The following is a 16418-nucleotide window of genomic DNA, read 5'->3' on the forward strand; positions in this document are numbered from 1 at the left end:
TGGAGAAGGACAAGCATGTTGAGATTGTAGTGGACAGATCCCACACAGCTTCAAAGCCAAGGTTAGATCATTCAAGCTGCCATCCGCAGAGTGTGTGTGCATGTTTGTGTCAGTTTGTGGTTGTGTGTGTGTGTGTGTGTGTGTGTGTGTGTGTGTGTGTGTGTGTGTGTGTGTGTGTGTGTGTGTGTGTGTGTGTGTGTGTGCGCGTGCTGCGCTCATCCCATTTATTCAATGCTAAGGAGAATATTATGCAATAATCTAGCAAAAACTTTCCATTAAATGAATGTCAAAACCATAAATATAGCAGCAGATGCTACCTGCATCATTTTGTGAGGTCGGGGTCTCAGTATTTTTACGATATCAGTTCTAAAAAACCCCCAAAGCTTCATTTAATGCTCTATAGCATTTAATATAAAATAAATAAATAGATAAATAAAAACTGTGGCCAAATGATGCAGCTAAGATGGGGGACAAAATCTACAGTCCTCATGCAAAAATTCATTCAATAATTGGTTTCGAGCTGGAACTTTATTACCCTCTTTGTCTTTCCACAGACAGTGTTTCCCTGTTGAGTTTGGTAGTAGATTTGGTTTGTTTTCGTATAACTGCTGTTGTTTAAATAAATGTTGTTAAAAAATTAGAAAAGCTTTGGCTGAATACATTTTTGTATAGAACATGGACTGTGGATTTTGTTTGCTGTATTTTACAGGATAATCATGTTAGGAAAGGATTACTCCACGACCAGCATTGAGAAGAGGAATGATAGCAACAAACCTTAACCCATTCCAATGTACATATGGCATGTGAATGTTGTATTAAGACAGATTTAAAAAAAAAACCTTAGCACATCCTTTAGAGTTTAAATTTAAACCTTTAGATGAACATAAAACACCACACAAACAAAAACACCTTTGTGCCTTCAGGACCTGGTGGGCCTACATCGCCTTGATCACCCTATGGAGAGACAGAGAAACAAATATTAACTTCAAACTTATTCACAAAAATGTTCACCACCAGCAAATAGCTGGTGAGTGGGCACAACACAGGCAAAGGTACAAATGTCTTCTTCTGACCCTACCATAGAAGGTAGGGTCAGAAATGATAAATGGTAAATACACTTATATACCTTATATAATTATCAACCACTCAAAGCGCTTTACACTACTATTCATATATATATTACACTACTACAATTCACACATACATTCATACAGCGCCCTTTTCTATACATACTTTCCACACACACACAAACACACACACACACACACACTACATCGGGGGCAATTTGGGGTTCAGTATCTTGTCTTGTCCCTCGACATGCGGACTGGAGGAGCCAGGGATCAAACCACCGACCTTCCAGTTAGTGGACCAACCGCTCTAACTCCTGAGGCAAAGCCACCCCTGTGAAACCTGAGGCTCCATGGTCAAAGTCACTGAGATCACATTTTTTTTTCCCCATTCTGATGTTTGATTTTAACATTAACTGAAGCTCCTGACCTGTATCTGCAGGATTTTATGCATTGCACTGCTGCCACATGATTGGCTAATCGGATAATTACATGAATAAGCACGTGTACAGGTGTTCCTAATAAAGTGCTCAGTGGGTGTATGTTTTTCAACCAAAGCAATGCAACAAGAAAAAAAAAACTTCTTCCTTCTTCTTCTGCATTAATCCCTGCAGGTACTTGAAAGAACATGATACATAAGTAGATACGTAGACAGATACAAAAGTCCACCCTTACATGGGGAAATAGATGGTTATTGCTTTCTGTTCACAGTGAAAAATCCGTCAATTACTCAGTGGACATTGTGTACAATAGATTGTGTACTGGAGTAAGTATTTTCTAGCCAATTTGAGCACATCCTGGATTCTACTTCATATATCCTTTTTCACAAGTTAAATACAGAAGGGAGCTCACCTTTTGTCCTGGCACACCTGGCTCACCCTGGAGAGAAAAAACAATGTGTGTACATATAAAGTACATATCCAACCAGTGTAAAAAATGCAGGTTGACATTGACAGATGTATCGAAAACAAGGTGGCTGAGGCTGAGGTTTGAGTTGTGGGCTACAAAGTCATGTTTTTCAAAATGCTTCTCTGATCGTGCTACAGCCCAGCTCAGCTATTACTGCTCATTCTAAAGCCTATTACAGTGGGAACCACTGTGCGATTCAGGTCTGATCTCACAATCTACATTCCTCCTTTTAAATAACCTGTGACAGTTATTGCATTGTGTAGATCGGCTCATGCAATCCAAAGGAAACACAGAGATGTATAGTGTTTCTGTTGCGTAGTCGGAGTTTGTTCTGAACTTCACAGCAGCTGCACAGAGACCAAGTGGAAACATCTTTGTTTGGTCCCTCTTTGTTATGGCTTGTTTTTTTTGGGCGTGAGTGTGTTTGTCTGTAATAACTCTAGAGTCATCTTGAGGGGCCACAGTGATGCTAATCAGGTTTTGCAGAATTGTAATTATGCTGTTTGGTCAAGAAGAGAGATTTGTTTACCTTCAGTCCTGGTAAAAGCTGCAGAAACGATGTAGAAATCACAAGAAGTTAAATATCACACAAACAAACTTTCACTATGAGAAAGTTATAGAAAAATAAAGGTGGAGGAGTCACTGAACCAAACTTACCCTTGGGTCTTTTCCTGGCTTGCCCGGCTCACCAGGCTTACCCTGTGTGAAAAGATCAAAAATTCTTTACACAGAATCTACAAAACCATCTGTAATACCAGTTCCATAATGCCACTGGAATTTGCAACTATGCATTTTGTGGATAAAATGAGAGCCTTACAATAAATCGTAAATATTTTTCACCCTTAAGTAATGAAGTCAAACTGGCACAATGGTAAAGTAAACTTGCATCAGGCTTGAAGTTGCACTTTAAAACTTTAAAAATGGAACAGCTCCAGTGGTTGTAGAAGTGAAAATTTTTTTATGTTCTTAGGTTGCAACATAGAGTCAGCTTTGAAAAAGAGTAGTGATGTTACACTCGCAAATGATCCAATTTTTTTTCAGTAGCTCTTTGGTATGAATGGAAGGAACCGAGTCGTACTTGAGAGCATTCTTTTTATCGTTTTGCCCAAATTTTCAATGCTTCCCCTAGTTTCTTGGTTCTTGTCGCCAAAACTACCATGACTATACTGCCTTGCCATCACCAGGCCAACTGTTGCTACCCTACTCTCATCATTGCCCTGCCTTATGCGAAATTCTGATTGATTGACTTGGGAGGTGGCCGCAGCTTCATTAAAGTAACTGAGTTAAGGTGAGAAAGACTCTCCTGTTTACAACTTCTAAAGGTCTATAACATTGGACTATTGCGTGATTAAAGAGTTGGGTGTGTTAAAGGTTTTTTTTTTCATCAAATTTGGGTTCACTTACTTTGAACAGCAGATATTGGCTGCAATGATACATGTGTTTGCCTCACAGGCAATTCCGTAAGCAACAAGTCAGATATAACGCAACATTGTTTCCCAGTGTAGTTATGATTTGGATGTTGATGTGACTATTATTTATAAGATTGAAACTGATCATTAGTATGTAATACATGAGTGTGTCATAATCCAGAGGAAGGAAATGAAACCTTGTGGCTGGCATCCACAACATGCAACATTCTTCAATGCTGCATGCTGTGGATGCCAGCCAAGCCGAAACACACTAGGGGTGAAAATGAACTGTGGACACATAATCAGGGTGAGAGACGTTCCTTGTTTTGCCCTTGGTGTTCCTAAAAACCCTCCTTATAAAACAGGTTTTCAAAAGAGCAGATCCTGTCAAAATTTAAACAAATTAAATCATCTACTGTGGTTCTTTTATAGCCTTCTCAGTAAAGATTAATAAATTAATTAAATGAATGTATTTACTCTCAATAAAACCTCAGTAGGAACCAATGGGCTTAGGGCTAAGAGCCAGAGAAAGGGCTCGCATGTAAGAAAGTACTGAGAGACAGACTAACACATTGAATGCAAAAATGAAAAAAAGAACTGGTTCCGAGTTGATTGATTAAAAAGTTAATGCAGTTTATGCAGTTTTTTGAGTTTCTGTCCAACAACATCTGTTGTCTGTGTAAAAGCTGAACATATTTTGTAAGATGGCTAATTAACAAGTGTATAAGTAGAATTTTAATTTCTGGCTGAACTCAGACTGGGACTCACCGGTGAGCCACTGGCTCCATTCAAGCCTGGGGTTCCTGGGGGCCCTGGGGGTCCTGGAGGTCCTGGGGGTCCCTGCACGCCAGGCTCACCCTGCTGAGAGACCTTGAGTTACAACCTTCCATGCTGGATTGAGCCTTGCCACACTAGCCATGCCAACACAACAACCTCACACTATACCGCAAATAAATGCAGCAGGGGATTTGCAGAGAGGAAGGTTAGATGGGGAGCAAGGCAGGTGGTTTTAATGCTTGAGCACGAATATTCATTCTTGATCTTGGAAACATTTATCTGTGACAAAAATTTTTAATTTTAAGGTTCACTTATAAGCTTTCCCAAGGCTTTTACCATATCCCACTGACTTCAGGGAGTGTAACTTCTTCAGGTGTCAGGACATGATCAAGGATCCTTGTGATAGGGTCTTAGCAAATACCTTGGGTAAGAGGACACCGGAAGCAAACATCAGGTGTCTATGAATATGAGAACGAAACTGGTCCCATTATCATCTAGAAATTATGTGATATGGAAGAGCACCAACTACAGACAGCATCATTGAATATGAGAATAAGGGGTGACAGCATTAATTGGAAATCATGTGACCTTATTACAGAACTTCAGTCATGTAGTGAAGAGTGGTTGTATATGGGAGTTTCATTCAAGGAGACCCTGAATGGCATCCTTTTTCTTTCTCAAGCCATTAACTGACTTTGATACCTTTTATGTAAATGGGGTTAAAGTACCCAGAGCACCCCAGGCATCCTCAGGACCCTGGGTAAGGGCCTAGACCTGGACCTGGATCACAAGATTGAAGACCAACTATTCATCTGTCTGTGAACATGAGACCAAAGCTGCTCAAAGCAGCAACTGAGAAGTGGTCAAAGACCAGGGGTGAGCGGATGGCTTGAGAAAGATCAAGTAGCTCATGACAGAGACCACCATCTTTGTGCAGAGACAGGGTTTATGATATCCCCCATTATTTTACCAAATTTTGGTACTTTGGTCATGTGATGACACCTGACGAAGTTCTATTTGTTGAAGACCACTGGAGTTAGAAAGCTCCAGATAAAGTTATGAATTGTAAACTGAAGTTTAGAATATTTTATCACAGATGAGGTTATAATGCTGTTTCTTCTTAGTGATTGTATTTGTTTGTAGAGCAAGGCACTGGAAAATAAGTGACACTAATCTTTTTTATTGTTTTTTTTTTTCTTTTTCTACTTTTTACATGCCACATAGAATGAAGGTTCTGGATGTCTCATTTTTTCAGGACCACATTGTCAAAGGTACTCCAGCTGAGTTTAGTATAGCTTTATATTCTCAAAATGGCTCAAAATAAGTTGTAATTAGAGATCACAAAAGATCTGTAACTGCATAAGTTGTTATTGTTTATATTTGAAGGGAATGGGTGTAATTTCGACATTGATCTTTCCTGCAGCTTCTTTGTAATAGACAGCTAATCTGTGTGTGGTTATTCTGAAGACTGTCCACTGACAGCCAGGGCCCTGGGAATGATTTCAAACCAAAGCCAAGACTAAACAAAATCAAATAAAGGAAATTTCCAATGAGCAACGGATATGAAGGGAATAAACATACCTCACCGGCTGAAATAAATCTGTTGGGCTGCTACATCCGGAATCAGTTTCTCCTTTGTTACACGCTGAACCACTCATAAAATAAAATTTCCTGATTGCAACAGGTTTAAAATTTTTTCTGTATGGAAATACCCATTATCATACAGGGCAATGAGTTTTACATTTAATGCAATATGCTACAGTACATGATTTATTTTCACATGTGGTCCAACTTAGAGAAGTTCCTAACACAAAGTGCTAGCCTTACTTCAGTCACTCAGCAATCACTGTCTTACTGAAGGAGAACACACATGCATAGTAGCTCAGTACCAGAATGCGCTGCCAAGCTTCTATTCTGAGATAATGGAGACCATATCCATCTACATTAGGTCCATAGTTGATCATATTTCCCCTGTACTGCAATGCAGAATGTGGCCAGATATGATTTATGTCTTTGGATGTGTTAGGCTATCATAGGGGTTATACAGTATAAATCACAACTGAGTACACCTCTGGTCAATATCACTATAATGTTAAGCAATTAAAAATCCTGTTCATTTAATACAATTTTATTTATTTTTTGCCAAAGTCCAAGAAAAATTAAACTGAAATGTTTGACTAATTGAACTATAATGAAAGGTCCACATTTAAGAACCAACTGCAAGAAAAGTCAGTACACCCTTCATCGTGAGATTCCAGTCTTTTTTTTTTTTTTTTTTAATATTGTGTTCCCACCTTTATTATTAATAGATTTGATCCTCCTGGACATGGATGATATCAGTCTCATACAAATCTGTGGGGAGATGTTGTGACATTCTTCACAGATGATTGTTATCAGCTGCTCTTTGTTGGACCAGTTTTTTTCAGCCACTGGCTGCAACACAGGCCCAAAGCATGATCGATCCACCCCCGTGCTTAACAGTTGGAGAGGTGTTCTTTTCACGAAACTCTGCAGCAGCCTTTTTACTCCAAACATACCTTTGTTCATTGTGGCCAGGAAGTTCTATTTTACCTTCAAGGTGTTGCTGTACAGTAGAACAGTGCACCACCACTCCAGAGTCTGCTAAATCTTCTTGAAGATCTTTTGCAGTCAAACGGGGGTTTTGATTTGCCTTTCAAGCAATCCTACCAGCAGTTCTCTCTCAAAGTTTTCTTGGCCTTCGAGACCTCAACTTTTTTGTTAGCTCCCATTGCTTTATTACATTACGAACTGAGGAAATGGCGACCTGTTTGCTATTTTCTTATAGCCTCTCCTTCTTTGTTGCAATCAATTATTTTAATTTTCCTTGGTAAAAGTTATCTGAGAGATCAAACCTCTTTGGTGCCCAAATGTTTGTATGGTGCTGCTTTCTTTTTTTTCACTCTAAACTTGCTTACAATGATGAAAAGAATGTTTCATCTTTAACTTTATGTCTTTTGGAGATCGGGTCATCCTCTACTCACTTAACTATTCACTTTAACAGATGTTTTGACCAGGGGTACCCAGACTTTTTCATGCCATTGTATAAATGTCTCTCCTACACCTTTTGCACTCAGCAGCCCTATACCAGTAAGCTCACACCTCCATGTTTCACGGTTGGCACTATGCAGTCACTTTGGTAGTCTTGGCCAGGTCCACGTCCAACATGCTGGAACCCATCTGATCCAAACAAATTTTGGTTTCATCTGAACAAAGACTGCTGCCAAATTTAAGCAGGCTTCTTTTCATTTTCTTTAGCAAAGTTTAATCTTGCACTTTTGTGCTTCTTTATGAGCAATGGTTCTTTTCTTATACGGCCCCGTAGAATTTGACTTCATGCAGTGTCCTTCTCACTGTCTGATCAGTCACTGAAACACCAGTTTCCACAGATAACCATTGAAGCGCTTACCCGTCTGTTTTTCAATTAAAAGTTCTTAAATGGTGAATCGTGCATGGGGCCATTTTTCAAGAACGGACACTGCGCCTTCTGTTATTGGTAGTATGGCTTTTCCTGTACCTCCTAACCCCTGCTGCAGCTGTGTTTTACCTTATGTTCAGTGGCCGATGCTCTTATAATTACTACTCTTATATTACATCTTTGTGAAGTCTCACAGTCTGGTTTCATACTTCAGGCATTTACTCACCATGTCGAGCCCTGTTGCATTAGCAATAACCCAGGCTAAAACTGAGGAAGGTATGGTGTTTACAGGTTCTTTTATAACCTTGTTCATACAGGTAGCCTTAATTGGAAATCACAGGTCTACTCATTTTTGTTGCAGTGGTCACAGGTAAACTGACTTTTGTTGCATTGAGGTTGTTCTTTGGGGCCCATATTTTCAGTGTAGTGTATCCAACCTGTTTGTTTTTAAAATACATAAGATCAAATACCCCACACTTTAACCTAAAAATAATACAATTCTTTTAAGATGATAGAATTTGAATCATTTATCATTTTAATGATATTGACTGGGGCGTAATCGGTTTTTGTTGTATGCATATACTGATATGGTAAGATTACAGCTGCCAATAGCAAATAATAAAATGTGCTGTTCAGATGTACTGTATATTAAAGGGCTTATTGAGGGTTAATCAGTATTGAAATACCATTATATCAAATGGTCAACATTGTTTGGTCAATATCTGATTTGTCATAGGGAGGCAATATAAAGTATGTTAGTCCAGCTTGTGTTTTCAGTGTATGAAAACAAATATTTGCTAACGTCCAAACAAGGTATTGTGTCTTGGCTCCTTCACAAACAGCTTTGTCTAGTGTTGTTGGTACTGATGGACAGTAATTGCTCCAGTACAATGTAATAACTTCACGTCTCTTTGAATGAGGTAAGATAAATGGTAAAGAATTAGTAATACCATCAGCCGGTGATTAACCTGTACTTTTTATTTTCTTATAGTGAGTATATTCATGGATTTTATGATATTCAAAAGAATAACCTCTTATTCAAAAGATTATTTAAACATTACAGAATTTGTTAACAGTTTGGATATAATTTTCAGTACATGTAAAGGCACATTCTCATTCTCTCTTGATTACTGTCATCACCACCTATTGCATAATTTTAGAAGTTATTACTTTATCATTTGCTCCATAAGCAGCTGTTGCACTACATGTATGAATTACATGTACATGTGGAAGCTGTAAATATCATATCCTTTTGCACTGCATGTACCGTTGTTTCCTAATTTGTTGTTTTGTAGAGTTGTTTGCTCATTGCTGTTTTTATTGTATTGTATATTTAGCGTATTTTATTTTTATCTATACTTCGACTGTCTTTCTGCTGCTTTTAACACCCTAATCTCCCTGCCTGGGGATCAATAAAGTGTTATCTTATCTCATCTCATCTCATCTCATCTCATCTTGTTATAGAGCAACCATATAGTACTGTATGCTCTATGATTTACATTTATATGCACCTGTCACAGATCAGTAATTAATGTTTGAGTTTTTTTGGTTGTTTGTTTTAATTTTGGTTGTCTAACCTTAACCATAGTATAATTGCCATAACCACAATGTTTCCTTAAGGTTAAACATACTGTACCATTTTCGCTACTTGTAGATATTGTACAAAGAAAGATTTAAAAAAACAAAACAAAACAAAAAAAACAATTGTAGTGGATGTAAACTGGAATTTTGGAGGATCCTCTACATCAAAGTTTTTGACTGGCGATCAGGTGGATATTACAAAAGGTAATGCTGCATGAGTTATGTTTTCTATTTTGTCACACTGCTCATACTGAACAAATCTGCAAAAATATTTGCAGTCCATTTTTTTCCTTTCAGTTATGCATCTGTTCTGTATCTGCACATTAAGACCAGTTGGTTAGAGGGACACCAATTTTAGGCATTCATTTCAGTTTATTAACCACACAGACTACTACTAAGTCTAATAAACAGGAGGCCTAAATTACAAACTGGGGGTGTGGCGTTTGAAAGACGAGGCAGGGAGGGCCACACAAAAAGTTGCACTGTAGGAAATGAAGCATCTTGGAGCCTAAAGTGGGGACTAGCTGTCAGGATCAGCTCTGCCTTTGCTTCCTACATTTGACAATTGTTTTGTTTTTTTAACTGGTCTCTTTTGAGTCCTACACCTTTACTGAAGTGAAATCCGTCTCTGTAGTACCCCTTTAAGGCTAGGAAAATATAGTGGTCAGGGCTAAACAATAAATACTATCAAAGCAATGCAGTTGTCAAATGTTTTATATTTTTTTCTTTACTTTGTTGTCTTTTCTGGCCACTGGCTAACTCCACTTAAAACCATACTGAATAATTTCAAGGACCATTATTTTTATTTAAGATTAAAGAAAGCTTTAAATATAATATAGTGACTTGTGCTTTGCGTGAGCCCCGCAAAATACAGCATTTTTGTTTGATTTTCTGCCAAATATAATTAACAGACAAGACATTTTCACTGGAATAAAATTAAACAGTAAGAAGCATTAGCAGCCAAAAGTTGGTTAATTACAGCATGATGGCGGAGGAGGAATGGGGAGGTTTTGGCATCAGATGACGGCGGTTGGCATCCACAGGGCAGGCAAAGAGGAAGGGGCAAGTAGGGGGCATAGAGAATTGTACCTTGAGGCGTTTTAAGATTAGAGGGCTTATTGAGGGCATGTTTCGCACAGTGATGGGCAACATCTGGTGGGGGGAGTCACAAAGCACAGGTGGCCACCGGTGCAAAAAGGTCACAGGGCAAAGGTCACCAGGAGGCCAAAGAAAGGAAACAGGGTAGAACCAGAAGAATGATGGAAGGAGGGGGGAGGGAGGAAAAAGACAAATAGAAGATTAGAGTGGAAAGCAAGGAAATGGGAAGGCAAAGAACAGAAAAAAGGAAACAAGGTTGAAGAAAGGAAAGGCAAAAAAGAGGCATCAGCACAGCAAACTATGGGCCTGGAGCGGCAAAGGGGAAGGCTGATGTACTATGATACCTTTTTATTTCGAAAGAATGTGAATGCATTCAAATTTCTGAGAAACTGTCAGAATCTGTTGGTTGCAAATCACGCATCCCCTTTCAGGATTTGTGTACATCAGTGTTCCCATTAACCAGGCCCCTAGATTGCAGCCGAGCAGAGGTGGGCACCAGTCTTGCCACAAAGAGAGTACAGCAGTATAGTTGCAGTACATATCCAGACTTACTGTGGCCAACTGTCCAACACAGGGCTGTACAATACGCCGCTTCTGTTGAGATGACCAGCATAATCAGATACAAGTTAAGTGAGGCAGTACAGGTAAGATCCCGCTGATAGCTATGACGTTGACATTTCCCCACTGACACCAAGTGGATCCAGCAGCATGCAAATTGCCTACTTTTTACATAGCGTACATATTTCCACAATTTTTATAATGCAGCAACCTTTAAAATAAAGGCTACCTTCACACGATACTTGAAATTACTTTAAAATACACGTTGCTACCTTTAAGTCTTTAGACTCCTTTTGGAACATACTTCTTTTCATTGTGTGATCAATCACACTATTTTAAAGTAGATCATTTGAAAAAAAAAATAAAAACTGTACTTTTTCGATGGAAATATATACAGCCTTTTATAAGTAAATATAAGTATGTGTATAAATGTAGAAAAAGTAGGCAAGAATGCTGCTCTGTCCCTCACCATTTCCAGCTATCCACCACAAAACTGTACACAGGTTTTAAAGTATAGGAGCCAAGAGCTGCCAATATTAAAGTGAAATAATTAAATCAAATAGAAATTGTATTTTCCATTTGTGTTCATTTCATTTTTACATTTTCTGGTATCAAAATTAAAGCAAAATAAAGCGCCATTATTTAATATTTTGTTTAGTGTTAGTCCAAGAATTTGTCTGATGTTACAGATTAACCTTAAAGAAGTTGTACTATATAAAGGGTAGATGAACTAGTAGTCAGAGTTTCAGGCTTGTACTACACTTTTTCAACCAATTGCATTTTTTTGTTTGATTTGTTTCTTTTATCATATTTAATTGTAATAAATTACAGACCAAAATACATTTCAAATTTTATAACACTGCCATAAATATAATGGGAATTATTTTGATTTGGCTAATCATTTTTATTTTCAAAATGGCAGACAATATGCAACAGAAACATGGAAATAAAACTGACATCTTTGAGTCATTTCTGTTTTTGTAATTACATCATGTGCACACGTGGAAAATTTAAAGTTAAATTCAGTGATTAAATTTTAATATTGGCATCAATGTACTTCCGCAGTAGGTACAATTAGTCTTAATACAGTAACATTTTAAAGAGTTACAAACTGTATATTATGTAGATATATATTTATGAAAAAGTCACTCAAAATATAGTTTTTTTTTTTCTTTTGGGTGGAGAGCAGAGTGTTGAGGAGAGCCTTGGTTTTGGGGCACTGGCTCGCTTTGCGGCATGACTTGGTTACACCCCAGCTGAGGGTTAACTATCGGGGTGTTTGGAGGCACCCACAAACCTTCAACATCAGAGCCTGACTGGAGCGCAAGGCAGCCAGGGTTTTCAATGGAAGATCCTGAACAAAGAGGCCCTGCACACCAAGGGAGTCGTGATTTCAGTCAGTGCTGGTGATGGTGGCAGCGAGCCATAATCCAGCCAGGCGAGTCATGTATTGTGACGTCTGACTTGATTTCAGTTTAAAAGAATAGCTCAAAAGGTTTCTTTTCTTTTCTTTCAGAGAGTGAGATGTTTAGGTGGATATCAAACTCATGTCCTGTGTTAAGTACAGAGTTGAAGTCATAATGTACTTAGCCTAGCTTAGCAAAAAGACTCGAAGCAGGGAAAAACAGCTATTCTGGTTCTGTGCATTGTGCCTACCAACACCTCTAATTGCATGATGCCTTGTTTTAATTTAGCTTTAATGTGAGCTGAACTGTAATATAATAAATTGTGATTTGGGCCTGTTGGAGCTATTACTTGAAGAGCCTGCACTATACAGAGAAATACACCATGGTTAGTCAAGAAATTTTTCCAACTGCTTCTAGTCTCTATGCTAAGCTAAGCTGATCACATCCTGACTCCAGCGATCTCACTCGCAGAGAGAAAGCAAATAAGTATATTCACAAAATACTGAATTATTCTTGTAAAATGGGGCTGCTGCTGAAAGACACAATTACATAAAAACACAAGAAATGTTTGCTGATCTTCCTGATTCTTCTTGAACCGCAAACTCTCTAAACACTGAACATTTTACCTTCACCGACAGTAACCCCCAACCCCCATGGGTTTCACTATATGATAGAGGCCAGGACTGTGAGCAGACACTGGGAATGGACCTCCCATAGAAACTGCTGCAAGGGGCTGAGAGAAGTGTATGAAAATCCAATTGAACAGGCATACAACTTTTTAGGAGCTTTGATTTCTTCCAGGCTAAAAACAAACCAAACACCAAATTCCATCTGGGTCCTTCTTCCTCTAAACTCCCTAGTCTGAAACAAATCTAGCCTAAAGCATTTGCTGTCCAGAGATGTATATAATATAATGCATTACTAATAACAAGTCATAAAAACATTTCAACATGCATCACACTGGTATTGTGAGGGGCTTTTAAACAAGGTAGCAAATCTTTACTCCCCTAACCCCAACTTCAGGAGGAGTGGTTTAATAACTGAGGGGTTGAATTACAATGGAAATGGACTTAGCTTTCTGAACAATCCGCCTTTAGACAGGACACTCTCATTCTTGGCACCCCCACACACAAGCTCTTATCATGTCTGACTGTATGCTCTTGCAAGCTTCCGGTAATGGCCCGGTTTTCTCTTAACTGGCCAAACCCTAGAGATCGACGGCCAAAGAACTGTAGGGCCCTACATGTGCTACCATTTGTCTGTCCCACTTATGCAGTAGTTTCTCTTATTCCAACTTTACTTTTCTATTCTATTCTGACAATAACATCTAAATTGCAACACAATAGGTGTATCCAAATTGTTTCTGGATTTTAGTATATACATTGATGATGAAGTGGTATTGAGAAAGATTTAGTTCAACATTAAAGCTTTCTTACCCTGTGTGTGTAGTCTCCACATACGCCCTGGAGAAAACAGAAAAATGTTCAGAATTAAGAATTCCACAAATAGAAAAAGGTTTTTCACATTTTTTTACTCTAACTGGTTTACAATCAGTTTAAAATTAAAGTGGAGATCTGCAGATGTTATATCAGTTGTGATGAGTGCAGTTCAGCCTGTGAAAACAGTTTGAACAAGTGCTCTGTGGCTCAAGAAAAACCTTGCGGAGAGAACATCCTGATGTTATTATTTTTTTTTTTTAAGTAAATTTATTTGCATCGGGGACCATGTACAAAATTCATTAATAAAGAGGAAAGATGTTTTGTACCAGATTTAATTTTTTTTCTACTAGCTAATTCATCTGCATGTCATATTGATGTCATTGGGGTTATTTCCTCTTGGGCTTGGAGAGTACAAATCTATATCAGAAAGTCTGTGGTGCAAATTTGGGGCATTAGGTTTGAAACTTGACTTCGGTGATTACCAAGCAGGACAGGATTAACAATAGAAGCTATCATGTAGTATTATGGGACATGTAGGATCCAATGTTTTTGAGCTTGACCCTACTAGGGACTAAAGACCGGAACAGGTGAACCTCTGCTGCTTTTTCTTTCACTCTTTCTTTCTGGTGAATCCCCCATCTTTATGGAAGTGCAATGCTAATTTGCTGGAGCACCCAATTAATGGTCCTTTAAGTAAAGGATCTGAATATGTGTTCCACCGCTGCTGGCTGGTAAACTATGGAGTGCGTTACTCACTGGCCAGATTGTGAAACTACCGCAAACCAGATCTCACCTTCTCCCCCTTGGCTCCAGGTTCCCCCTAAAAAGCAAAACATGTGAGTGGTTTTAAAGTTAGCACAAAAGATTAGCAGGTTAATATTTTAGATTTTAGACTTCAGAAACTTACTTGCTGTCCTTTAGGACCACGCTGACCCTGAAAGACACCAGCAATGCAGTCAGTCCTGAATGTGATTTAGGCATTGATTTTCCATTCAACATGACCGAACACAAATTCCTCCAATTAACATGAGTAAAATTAGGAAACATGTCAAGGTATCAATCAAACTGATGAATAAGCTGTTACAGGGGCCTTTTCTAATTGTTATAGGCGATGGCACTCAGTTTGACTTCCCTTCAGGCCCTGGGTGTGCCCTGTGTAAGTAGACTGCAACAGTGTTTCTGCACATATACCAGAAAACGGTTTAAAGCCCTTTTCAATAATCCCTGACATTTGTCAGGAGGGAAACTAAGAAACAGGAGCTCATCACAGGGCCATTAATCAATAGTCAGCATTATTTCAAAAGTATACATTTGGCCTCATCTGAATTTTTGTCATTAGTACTGGCATGGACTTCACTAGAGTTGGCACAGTAGGCTCAAGTAACCCTGCTCCCAAAAACAAATCCCAGCGTTATGACTCCCCCTTGTCTGCCCAGGAGTAATATGCGAGAAGCTACTGAAATCAGCGGTGGGTGTGACAAAAGCCTCAGCATCAACCTCAGCTGAACAAGTCTGAAATGATCTACATTAGAAAACCATTCAAGAGGAAGACCTCTTTCATTCTGCATATCTGTATAACTGTGTGGGTTCAACATAAACAGGGATCCAAAGTGACCTTAACAGCAAAACAAGGTTCAATTATTTTACATTTGCTTTAGCTTGTTGGTGTAAATATCATATGACATGCCCAGAATTTACATTCGAGGTTTACTGAGCTAAAATGAGTGCTTCACCAGTGGTAATATTATCATAGTGCAACTATGTTTGTGACAAATTTGAGGAATACTTACCATGTCTCCCTTCAGTCCATTGTGTCCCTGTGTAAGCATTAACATAGTAAGTGCTGGTGATAAAATAACTAAATCTCAATCTAAACACATTGATAATGACCATTATCATTCTAAGCTTAATTATGCTCATTATCTTCACAGGGTGTGGGGATCTGGACACTGAAGGAGCACTCAATTATTCAGTTATTTCACTATTTGGCAGGAACTTAGGGAAACTCACAGGCTTGCCATCCAACCCTATTGGACCCTGGGATAAAAAAAGGAAAAAGGGATGTTTGAGTACATATGGACATCAGCAGTGCATTAAAAATTTCTGCAATTTCTGCTGTTTGCAAATACTGGCTAAATACAGACTTTTGGACCCCACCTTACTGTCTTTTGCTTGTTAAAGTAAAATCTAGAATTTCCAGCATTTAAATCATCATTTACAGTATCAACCTAACAGACTTACTGGAAAGCCTGGAAATCCTCTTGTTCCTGGTTGTCCCTAGAGAGAAGCAGAACAATCAGTGTGTTTGTTGTATATCTGAAAGTCGGCATAAAAATCTGCTGGAAGCAGGTCAGTGAAAGAAGATTCCGTTCTCTTCTCCAGGGATGTTCAGCCTTTTTGAAAAAATGCCAGACATAGCTGTATGGTTTTTCTATACAAGATTTTTATACTTTGGAAAGAGTATTTATCTTCAAGCTTCTCATAGGTTAATGAGCTATATCCAACAACCATATGGTTAAAAGTTCAGAGTAGAGGTTTTTTTTAATTTATTTTTTGGTCAAATTACCATTTCCAAGATCGAGAGTGAATGTTAAGCAAACATTGATGAGAAGTCCTAAAAGTGCTCAGAAAGTGAAAATGGTGCTGCTGCTCATTAAAACTGTGAGACGCAGACAAAAGCTCTGCAAAAAGATAGTAAGTGGATTTTCTTTTTTGTCAAAGTACAATTTCAGAGATCA

The 16418-nt window shown here is 38.5% G+C and overlaps 1 protein-coding gene across 12 annotated transcripts in view; it reads right to left on the reverse strand.

Moving 5' to 3' along the window:
- col13a1 (collagen, type XIII, alpha 1) overlaps positions 1 to 16418 on the reverse strand; it is a 151447-nt gene that overhangs the window by 47622 nt on the left and 87407 nt on the right. For 8 of the 12 annotated variants that reach the window (XM_040138564.1, XM_040138563.1, XM_040138565.1 and 5 more), the window contains 12 exons: positions 15922 to 15957; positions 15691 to 15717; positions 15471 to 15497; positions 14588 to 14614; positions 14474 to 14500; positions 13678 to 13704; positions 12133 to 12204; positions 4154 to 4246; positions 2634 to 2675; positions 2506 to 2523; positions 1920 to 1946; positions 910 to 954 (listed from right to left, as the gene is read on the reverse strand). In XM_040138564.1, the coding sequence (XP_039994498.1) occupies positions 910 to 954; positions 1920 to 1946; positions 2506 to 2523; positions 2634 to 2675; positions 4154 to 4246; positions 12133 to 12204; positions 13678 to 13704; positions 14474 to 14500; positions 14588 to 14614; positions 15471 to 15497; positions 15691 to 15717; positions 15922 to 15957 (468 nt within the window). Of the gene's footprint in view, positions 1 to 909; positions 955 to 1919; positions 1947 to 2505; positions 2524 to 2633; positions 2676 to 4153; positions 4247 to 10268; positions 10332 to 10829; positions 10872 to 12132; positions 12205 to 13677; positions 13705 to 14473; positions 14501 to 14587; positions 14615 to 15470; positions 15498 to 15690; positions 15718 to 15921; positions 15958 to 16418 lie in introns of all 12 variants that reach the window. The other 4 variants (XM_040138566.1, XM_040138559.1, XM_040138556.1 and 1 more) reach the window with 3 other exon arrangements.

Source organism: Xiphias gladius, chromosome 11, assembly GCF_016859285.1.
Source record: "Xiphias gladius isolate SHS-SW01 ecotype Sanya breed wild chromosome 11, ASM1685928v1, whole genome shotgun sequence".
NCBI classification, from domain to species: domain Eukaryota; kingdom Metazoa; phylum Chordata; class Actinopteri; order Istiophoriformes; family Xiphiidae; genus Xiphias; species Xiphias gladius.